This window comes from Phlebotomus papatasi, chromosome 1 (assembly GCF_024763615.1).
Source record: "Phlebotomus papatasi isolate M1 chromosome 1, Ppap_2.1, whole genome shotgun sequence".
Classification (NCBI taxonomy): domain Eukaryota; kingdom Metazoa; phylum Arthropoda; class Insecta; order Diptera; family Psychodidae; genus Phlebotomus; species Phlebotomus papatasi.
In genome coordinates this window covers 58,880,985-58,892,184 of record NC_077222.1, presented here as the reverse complement: position 1 = coordinate 58,892,184, position 11,200 = coordinate 58,880,985, and the positions used below count along the sequence as shown (strand labels likewise).

The 11,200-nt window shown below is 32.7% G+C and overlaps 1 protein-coding gene across 1 annotated transcript; it reads left to right on the top strand.

Moving 5' to 3' along the window:
* The first annotated feature begins 35 nt into the window (after nucleotides 1–35).
* On the top strand, nucleotides 36–7,147 carry LOC129809460 (toll-like receptor 3). Its single transcript, XM_055859285.1, has 10 exons — nucleotides 36–435; nucleotides 492–652; nucleotides 712–1,034; nucleotides 1,097–2,413; nucleotides 2,470–2,564; nucleotides 5,411–5,600; nucleotides 5,666–5,861; nucleotides 5,931–6,197; nucleotides 6,274–6,496; nucleotides 6,567–7,147. The coding sequence occupies exons 1-10, from the start codon at nucleotides 341–343 to the stop codon at nucleotides 6,982–6,984; spliced, it is 3,285 nt and encodes a 1,094-aa protein (XP_055715260.1). The 5' UTR covers nucleotides 36–340; the 3' UTR covers nucleotides 6,985–7,147.
* The last annotated feature ends 4,053 nt before the right edge of the window (nucleotides 7,148–11,200 follow it).

Genomic DNA, 11,200 nt, shown 5'->3' with positions numbered 1-11,200 from the left:
AAACAGGACAGCTAGCTGTTCCATATAGAGCTATCTCATTTCAACAGGTGGTTTTTAAACTTTCACTTTTCCTGTCAATTTGGTGTGATTTTGTGCAAAATTTCTCACGCTTTTTCCTGCAGTTTTCCTATTTTCCCCCAGTTTACATTCATCTATTGCACTTTGAAACAGACCATGAAAGTCTCGCGAGTTTTATTGTGAGTGATTTGTGTGGAATTTTCGCGATTTTGATCGGAAATTACTGTGCAGAATTTCAGGGTCAATCATGATCTCAGTTTGGTAATTGGGGTGGAAAGTCAATTGATTTTATTGCTTTTCCGTATAGTTTGTCAATTAAATTATGAGTTATCTTCTGTATATAGTCGCTTTTATGCTCTTCCGACTTATTTACGGAGAGTACATCCCTCCTGGACCGAAATATACCTGTCCAAAGATGTAAGTTTTATGAAACTGGGAAGGTAGCAGGAGATTAATCTATGTTCTTGTTCTAGTGGACAAATTCTCTATCCTTGTAACTGTACTCAGGGAACAGACAATGGTCTCTATGTTACTTGTGAAAATACCAATTTGGCTAGCTTGTCCATAAGTCTGGAAAATTTGGCACGTCTTGAGAGTCCTGTTGAAGAACTTTTAATCACTAAATCCAGCTTCAGTAAGGTTCTATAAATATTTTGCAGTTGAAACTATATTATAATTTTGCTAAATTCACAGGGAATCTTTATGGAACCCTATTTTACAAATCCAAAGTGCGAGTTCTTAAGATTGAAGATACTCCACTTGAGTACATTGACGAAGGATCCTTCTTTGGGATAAATGAAACTTTGACTGAGCTTTACCTCACAAATACTTTCTTGATGGAATTTCCGAAGGAAGCATTGAATCCTCTAGGCTTACTCACAATCCTCAAGATTGATGGTCACCGGATTGAAAATCTCGGTACAGATATTTTTGCCAACAGCTCAGCGGTGGGAGTAATTGAGAGACTAACTCTGAGCAATGGTGCACTTAAGGAGCTTCAACCACAATCATTTCAGGTAAATTAGTCATTAATATTTTGATGATTTAATAGCTGACGTAATCCCTTTGGTTTTTCAAGACTCTGCGGAAATTGAAATTTTTAGATTTGCATGGAAATAATTTCACTACACTGAAAAAGAATCAATTTAAGAATTTGAGAGATGTAGAAGTACTCGATTTAAGTCACAATTTCATTGCAAAACTCGATGCATCTCACATTTCTGATCTGACCAAATTGGGATGGTGCAATGTATCTCACAATGCGCTCAAAGAATTAACAAGGGGAACTTTTGCTCGAAATTCTGTTCTTAAAGTTCTCAATATGGCTCACAATAGAATCTCTAGATTAGATGCCAATAGTTTCCGGGGGATGAGATTCCTCAGGAGGCTATACCTCAATGACAATAGCATCAGTGACATCGGCAGGGGCGTATTTAATGCAGTTGCCAGAATAGGAACTATCGACTTGGCCAGGAATTTGATAAAGAAAATCGACTTTCAGATGTTTTCAGAGTTGAATTATGTAGAGATTATTGATGTCTCTGAAAACAATGTGACAGAGATTCTCAAGGGATCATTCAAGGATCTCTATTTGACCAACATCAACATCTCGCACAATCGCATTTCAAAGATCGAAGCTAATTCCTTTATCAATTGTGCCAACATCACAGCTCTCGATATGTCTCACAATGAAATAACTCATTTTCCGGGTGATGCCTTCGATACCACAACTTATGCTACAGTCTTTCAGCTTTCCTACAATCAACTCACAGATCTGTCGAAGGTACCCCTGAAGAATATGACGGGTCTTAAAGTGCTCAATGTCTCTCACAATGCCATTGAGACTATTCCCAAAAATACCTTCCCGAAACTCTATGAACTCCATACAATTGATGCTTCATTCAACAATATTAGTGAAATATTCAATGGAGTATTTCAGACACTATTTTCCCTAAGATTTCTCAATCTAAGTCACAATTCCCTCGAAATCCTGAAATCCTCAACATTTGGTCCCCTCTCAACTGTTCTGGAGTTGGATCTGAGTGACAATCTACTCAGAAATATTGCAAGAAGTTGCTTCACGAAACTCTCGAGCCTTCAGATGCTCAATCTGGAAAATAATCAACTGGAAAAACTCTTTCAAATCCCCATTTCGTGCAGTCGACTCAATCTAAAGAATAATCTACTGAAGGAGATTCCAGACAGAACTTGGCCAACGATGAATGCTCTGCTTTGGTTGGATTTATCAAATAATCAACTGGAAGATAATTTAACTGGTGGAAGTTTTAATGGGCTTTTGACCCTTCAGACAATCATCTTGGCATCCAACGGGATTACAAAAGTTCCATGGGAGAGTTTTGTACCTCTATCAACTCTTCAATATCTTCACATGGAGGTAAATGAAATGCCTTTGAGATATTGATACATTAAATAAAAATTTACTTCTTTCAGAACAACAATCTGACGAGTTTGGCAAAAGGAGCTTTTGGAAAACTTCCTGTTGTCTTCGAAGTCAATTTGTTCAACAATCAAATCTCCGATATAAGGTAAGTCTTCAAATTTTACATTGAGGAAATCTTTTATTGGATCCTTAATTTGAAAGTAGGTTCAGTCCATAAATTTAGCCACGGTCCTCTCAGTTTATATACTTACCGTAAGACCGTCTTCAGACTAGGATTTAGCCTGGGGTGAAATGATAACTTTACGACACTATCGAATCGATAGTATCGATAAATCTATATCTGTTAGATTAAGTGAATGTCGACTTTTTACAGATTGTTGGGTCATTCATTGCAATATCCTTAAAAGAATGAGACTGTTGATAAACATTTATATTAGTTACAGGAAGTGCAGCTTTCGTTAAAATTTTTCAGAATCGATAGTCGATAGTGTCGAAAAGAAGTTATCATGTCAGCCCTGGTTTCCAAAGGTCTCAAAATTTTCAAAATCCAAAATTTTGGACTAATAAGAATCTAGAGAAGTTAAGCCTTATGGCTAAGTCTTAGGTCTGAAGCCCGTATAAAGACGGGTGACTTTCTTCTCGTAAGCTTTTCTTTAATTCTAGCACTAATTTTTTCAACGTTCTAAAAATTTAAAAAATTAAACCGCTGTGAGTTTTTGGAGAAGTTTTCTAAAAAAAACTTTACTCTTCGGAGGACAAGATTACCCAAAGTAAATTTATCCGAAATCAAAAAACTGTAGTACCGTTCAAAACATTAAATACACCATTCGTAAGTTTAAATACACCTGGTTTGGACCGGGAAAACGCTGTACTATCCAGTTCTATTGACTGAAATACTTTCATATTATAAACCTAAGAACAGTTTTAAACAAAATTTGAGAAAATACTTGAGCTAAAAAATTAATAATTTGAAGATCAGTCAAAAATGAGCTTTTTGGACAAAAAATTAAAAGTAGCTCTTACATACTAAAACTGATCTACTCTTTTAATAGTCATATAATATAAGCTAAATGCTATTAGTAAATATTATGAAGAGTCAAAAGATCTGAAAATTATGCCGAGGGAATATTTTTGGTATGGATTGTGGTCAGTTTTCGATGTGATCTGTTCTTAAAAGGCTTTCTTCTTTAAATATTAAAATTTCCAGCCCAAATTCTACTTTTTCATATACTTTTTTATTATTTTTCAAATAATAAAAAAAATATATGAAAAAATTACAAATTACAGAAAATATTTTCGACGTATTTTATACCACGTTTCGTCTTGTAAAATAAGTTGTGATCAAGGAAACATAAAAGGAATCACACCTAATCCTTCGTAGTTCAAAGATTTTCAACTCAATTGGTAGCAGAAAAGCATTTAGTTTTTTGATATCAGATTAATTTACTCTGAGTAATCTTGTACACTAAAAAGTAAGTTTTTTTTTCAGAAAGTCATATTATAGCTGAATCTTTAAATTTTTTTTAATGAATATTTCAGAAAATATAGTTTAAGTATTCTAATGCCTGAAAGTTGAAGATAAATATTTAATTATGTTAAGAAGAAAGTATGGTGTTTTTAGAGTCTTTTTGAACCACTTAAGTGCTGAATGCTGAATCAAAGAAAAGATTACGGGTGGATGATACTGATCTTCGGGTGATCTGATACTTCAGCGTTGAAATGGAATCCAGAAGGCCCGAAATACTTCTGGTTAAGGCCTCTACACATTGGGAGCAATTTTCGTCAAAAATTGCATTTTTGACAGAATTTTGACAGTTCTGCCTACAGCAGTGCAGACAATTTCCTTCAAAAATGGAATTTTTGACAAAAATTGCTCCCAATGTGTAGAGGCCTTTACAGAAATATAGTCCATTGCTGGTTTGAGTTTTATTAGTAAATACTTTAATGAATATATTTTATTAATGCGTGTAGAGGGTACAATGGTGTAATTTGAAATCAGTTCTGTTTTACAATTTTGAGATTTCTTCACTGTTTTTAATGGGTAGAGAGAAAAATGTCACGATGAAATACTCTTGATTCTTTTTTGTAGTCTTCTTTTTGTCTTTGCCCATCTGAAACGGTGAGAAAATCTCAAAATTTTATTTAAGTTTTGATTCCAAATTACCTTATTACCTTATGGCGATTAAAATTTATTTACATTCTTGAGAAAATCACTTATTTACAGCGAACAGACTGGGCTTTTCTACATGGTCATTGCTTTTTTACACCTTCGTTTCTTTACACATGGAAAAAATATTCAAAAAAATTGCTGAACCAAACCAATTTTTGAACTAATTTGATATTTATTACGCCTTATGAGACAATATTCTTTAAAAACAAAATGATATATTAGTAATAGGAATAGTGGCGTATGATTCCTCAGATAACGCCATTGTAACACTAAAAACACTCAGGGAAACAATTATACGCCACTTTTATGCTATTTTTGTTCTGCAAGCTTGACAAATACTCAAAATTATGAAAAATATTTCTAACAAAGTTTTTGAGATTATTAAATATAATGAATATTTAAGAAATTTCCTATCAGAAAACAGCAATAACTCAAAATTGACAAAAACCAAGATCCGCCGTTGTAATATTCAATGTGCGATATGGAAAAAATTTTAAGCCGCTATCTTATTTATCTTGGAAGATATTGAATTTTGAAATTTTCGATTTGTGACTTTTTGCCCCAATCTCCCCTACAGATAAGCTTTTGCAATCCAAAAAATATTTCATTGTCAGCTAAAAATTGACTAAAATACTTGAATGATTCTCAAGTAAGAGATTTACAATTATATATAATTTTTTTCCGATCTTACACTCACACTCTAATATTTTACAGCCTCCTAAGCTATTTTTTGTCATTCTAATTACCCCTAATACGCCAATTATACATTTTCTGTATTACAGATTTGATTATAAAATTTTAAAAGAAGATTTCGATTTCAGCAAAAAGGCATTTGATGGACTTCTAGCACTTCTTACTCTCAATTTATCCACAAATTCACTTGCAACCATTCCCAATGATGCATTTGCAAGTCTTGTGGCCCTCAGAGTTTTAGATTTATCTCACAACATGATTGAGAAACTGGACAATAAGACAAACAGTATCCTGGAGGATTGCTTAAGTCTTAATGAGGTATAATAATCTAATTGCAGGAAGAATTAGGAGAAAAAATTGTCAATTTGTGTCTTTTTCTGCAGATTGATCTCAGTTTCAACAAGATTAGCTTTGTGACCAAGAAAACCTTCCCTTCAGATCCCTATGTGCCCTATCGATTAACAAAGATAAATCTGAGTCACAACAAATTGCCACTGATAACCAGAGATATTTCGTTTGGGACCAAAAAGGTCACCAACTTGAATGTCTCCTACAATGCTATAAGTACTATTCAACCAGGTAGGAAGAGTGATCCAGGGCAAAACTTGGGATAATTGGATTTGAGGGATTGTGGTTTTTTTTCTGCAGGTGCACTCGGAAATTTGACCTCCCTGGAAGTGTTGGATCTCAGTTACAATAAATTATGGGACCTCAGTGAGGCCAATGTGTTCAATTTGCCAGTGAATATTACGGAACTCTATCTGTCTGGCAACAATTTAGCTGAAATTCCTATTAGAGAGATTGCGAATGTGTCTCATTTGAAGCTGCTCGATGTAGAATTCAACAAATTAACTTCATTGGACCAGAAATTGCTGAATAAAATAATGATGGAAGGTCTTCAGGTCAATCTGGGAGGTATTATAAAGGACTTTTATAGAGTGATTAATGGTTATTAATTTGATCCAATTAATTGGGTATCTTTTATCGATAGAAAATAATCTGCAGTGTGACTGCCGTATGAGACCTTTTAAACACTACTTTGAATCCTTTACGAGTATTCCCAAGGCTTATGAAAAATTTGTTTGCTCCTCACCAATGCATATCGAAAACATTGCTCTCATAAATGTAACTGATGCTCAATTAAATTGTCCAGAAGATCCAACATCTGAAGATTACAGTGCTCTTCCTGATCTTCAATTCAGAGAAATATCTTTGTGAGTTGATTAATTCTTGCCTCAATTTTCAATGATAACAGATTTCTTATGCATATTCTCCCATTCGCAGCCTCAAAGGAAATTTACTCGTGAGATGGTTCGTAACTGCCCAGAGAGATATTGCGGATTTTTACGTGATTATTCGCGACACAGTCAATAACATTCTCTTTGAGCGTCACACATCGTACGATACGAGAATGGTGACAATAGCTAAAGAAGAGATATTTGGGAATGGACCTCCAAAAGCTGTTCAAATTTGTGTGATGGCCAAATTGAGTACAGGAAGCATTGAGAGATGGTTTGAGTCGCAATGCAAAAATCTTCCTGAGAATTTTGCTCAAAGCACATCGAAATACAAAAGCATTTTCTACTCATCTCAGCCACTATCTAAGCGCAAAGTTCTCTACTCAGCAATCAGCTGTGCCTGGACTTGTAGCATTTCAAAATACTCAATTATATTAGCACTGATAAGCCTATATTTTATATAAAAATGACTGTACTTAATTTTTGATACCTAAATCATTCCGTCCATTTTTTTTATACAAAAGAGTTTTTATATGAACATTCGTCATTTTGCGCGGAAGAAAATATTGCTGTGAAAATAATTAATTATACTCCATGAATAAAAAAATCTATTTAATCTGGACAACAGTGTATTCACTCTTGCAATCTTTGAGTTTTCAGTAAAGAGGAGAAGCAGGGAATACTGGGCAAATGTATTATAACAATTTTAACTTTGTTTTTTGCTCTTATTAATAAAATAAAAAGAAATGGTAACACTTAAAGAAAGGATACACATGTTCGTGAGATGAGTGAACTAAATTCCTTGTGCTATTAAAATTTTAAAATACAATCTTATGCTCAGGACCACTATAATTATTAATTTAGTAGATATAACATGCCAATAGAATTCTTACGATTTTAGTATACGTTTTTTAATTCTCGAATTTTTCATTTATTGAAGTTATTTATTTAAGTAAACCTTATTAGGGGAGAGTGGGGTAAAAAGTCACAAATTGAAAATTTGAAAATTCAATATCTTCCAAGATAAAAGAGATAGCGGCTTGAAATTATTTCCATAGATGGCCTCCATAGACATTCTTCAATGTCGTAAGTTTTTTGGAATTCGAACAATCCGAAAATAAAAAAAAATATTGAAATTTCTAGCCCTTGTTTTAAAATGTTTTCCTTGCAACAGATATCAATTTTTACCTATTTATTTTCCAAAATAGATGCACTGGTAAGTATTTCCTAAATGATTTGAATTCTTTTAATACGAAACCACTATCTATTTTAGAATTTTACAAAGATTCTTTTCTCCAGAAATCCTTTTATTAAAAATTGTCACTTGGGGTAAAAAGTAACAAAATGTATGTAGGAAAAAGTAACAAACACTGAAGCAATTGTTGATGTTGATGTCTCACGGCGAGAAGAAACTTCATTCCCATGTCTCGTCGCTTTTTGTTTTCATTGGTCAAACGATTAGCAGTCTCTTGTGTGTTTTTTTTTCTAAAATAGCTTGAAAAGCGCTTTTCCCGTTCAGGTAGAGAAAACTGTGTTTTAAAAAGGTGTAGAGGAATAAATTTCCTATGAAAATATGTCACCTAGCTATTTTTTTTAAATTTACGAAAGCTCGTAACAAAGCAAATCAAAATTTGATAATATCCCGCAGCATTTTTGAAAATGGTCACAAAATTACCTATTAGAAAACAGCTCGATAAATGTATATCCTTACAAAATAGAGGAAAATGACTTTCACAAAGTTGTAGAGCAGTAAATTTCCTATAATACTGCACTAATTAGAAATATCTGGAGCGCTAGAGTAGCTTGTAAAAAAAGAAAATATCCGTTTTGTTACTTCTTGCCCCAGTCTCCCCTAATATTACTGTTCAAACTCAAAGAGAGAGCTGTATGCCCTAGACGCACTTATGACTTGAGCCGAGATGATGTAAATGAAGTTTAACCATTATGTCGAGTATAATTACGCTAAGCCGTCTCTCGGCTAATCCTCAGGTCTGTGAAGGCCCTTATATAATCGTCTTTTTTCAACTTGTGACCGTCCTGGAGCTTAAACGGTAAGAGATATCAACTACCGGTCTTCGGTGACCCCCAATAAACAAATATCTCCAAACTTTTTTTTTCTAGAATTTTCATGCTAACCATGCTAATGTTAAAATATCCGATATTCATGGAATTCTGATAAAAAAAATCTGACATTACTATGTGGTATATTACAGAAAGTACTTAATATTATAATCACATTTTAAAGCAAAAAATCACATTATGACTACATCTTGACCAAATTTTGACGTAAATCATAACTACATTATGAACATAAGGTAAGATATCCTCGAGACGACCGCCTCTCGAGTCGACCACACCCTGGGTTCCTCAAGGCGACTGGTGGAAATATTTATTTAATTTATTTACATTTGCAATAATATTTATCGAATAGTTTAACATCATACGGTTAATTATTTCATGATTAATTCAAATCAATGAAAATATCATAGAAACTGACCATAAAACACTGAAAAATCATAAAAAGACGCAACGTTAAGGTATTTCTTTATTAAAAATTCGCAATTTTCCATTAAATTATAGCATACTTTTTGATATTCTTGACTTTTTTCTTAAGGAATTATTTCAATTATTACCCTCACAGATTATACTTGAGAATTCAAATTTTGAGTCTAATCGCATGTTAAGGACTTAATCTTTATTACTTGTGGAAAAATTTTAGTACCATGACTAAGATAAATATTCATTTTATGTATTAAAATTGAAAGTGCATTTCAAATAAATTGTTCCTCAATTCGACCGGTCGACGAATCATAGCAAGTGAAGCTTTTTTCACTTGAATGTTGTTCTATACTTATGAAAGAATTCACAAAAGTGAGTTTCCCTATTTATTTTAATGATTAACTAAATTTTAAGTGCTATTCATAATGTGTTAAACAAGCCAAAGTTAAATCAGTGACTTTATAGTTTTGTGATTTGTTTAATTTTAAGAAAAAATGGGTGGTCGAGTAGAGGAACCCCAGGCGGTCGAGTAGAAGAACACTTCGCATTTTTTAAACATTTTAATTTTTTATAATTTATAATTATATAATGACTAAATGAAGTTCAAAATTAAATAGATAAGGATCTAGTCCAGAGATGTGCAAGAACCCTTTGAAACCGAACAAACGTCAAAAGAAACTTGTACGTTAATGGTCAAAACGCTATCTGGACAAACTTACTTTGACGTTTATTCGGTTTTAACGGTTTTTGCACACCTCTGATCTAGTCTATAGTTTTAGGTAAAAACCATATCAAAAAACACAAATTATAACTATTTTTTCATAAGTTTCTCACAAAATCTATCCTTAAATTGTCGACATAGGATACTTTACCTTATAATGGCCACATTTTGAAAAAGAATAGAACCAGACTTTGACAGGAATCACAACTACATAATGACCATATTTTAACGAGTATTATAACCACATTATGATATCTTTTTGAGAGAAATTATGAGCAAATTTAGACGAAAATTATAATCACATTTTGACGGAAATTATAACCACATTACGAAACATTTTGACAGAAATTATAAGCACATTTTGACGAAAATTATAACTGCATTTTGACCACATTTTAACTGAAATTACAGTAGACTCTATCAAATTCGGGAATTTGGGACCGAAATGTCACCAGAATTACAGAGAAATTCGGACGACAAACTGTTTGAAATGCAACGATATTTTGTTCATTTGTATAGTCACAATAAGTTTACGTACTCATATTTATTATAAATCACATGAAAACCTCTTAATAATGCAAAATCATATCACAACTAAGACAAACCGTGGCAAATTTAAGCATATTTGCTTCATTCGATTATCATAATCAAATCTGGAAGATATTAACAAACTTTTTTCAAATTTAACTGCTGCCCGAATTAAAAAGTAACCCAATCTTAAAAGAGCCGAATTAGCGAGAGACTACTACTGTATTAGCACTGCAGAACATTGAGGGTAGTTCACACATATGATATTTACCAGTAACAAAAATATTTCCTAGAACCATTCCTATCCTCAAATTTTATTCAAACGTGACTTGTTTTTTTGATACGGGGAAAGAGTAAAATTTAGTTTAATTTTAGTCGTAATTCCTATATGGGCCAATCCATCTCAAGACGACCATAGGGGTACCCTTCATGGTCTTAGATGTTTCTGAATTTTACATATGTTAAAGTACACGATAAAATAATATACCCCTATTTTTTTTTTTCGTCTGAAAAAAATTCCTGGCCAGAGATACATGGCGTCAAAGATGGCGCCTCGCGCTTCATTCCTCAATTGCGATTTTTAGCAAATATTTTAAAATGCTCTATTTCGGGAACGGGTTGAGATTTCTTCTTACTCTTTTTTTTATTTGAAAGATAATTTTATAATCTTTAAAACGATATACTTGATTTTGCATTATCTGCTAAAGTTTTTTTGTAACGGTATTTTAAAAAAAATTTGAAAAAAATTAAAAATTAATTTTTCTCAAAAACCCCATTCTCAAAAATTTTGATTTTTTTGCTGTTGATCAGTAACATTGAGTACTACATTCCCTGAAAAGGCGAGCTTCCACTTTTGCACTTACTTTTTTTTTAAAATATTTGAAAAATTATCATATTTTCAAAATTAAAAATAACCAGTTAAACTCAAAATT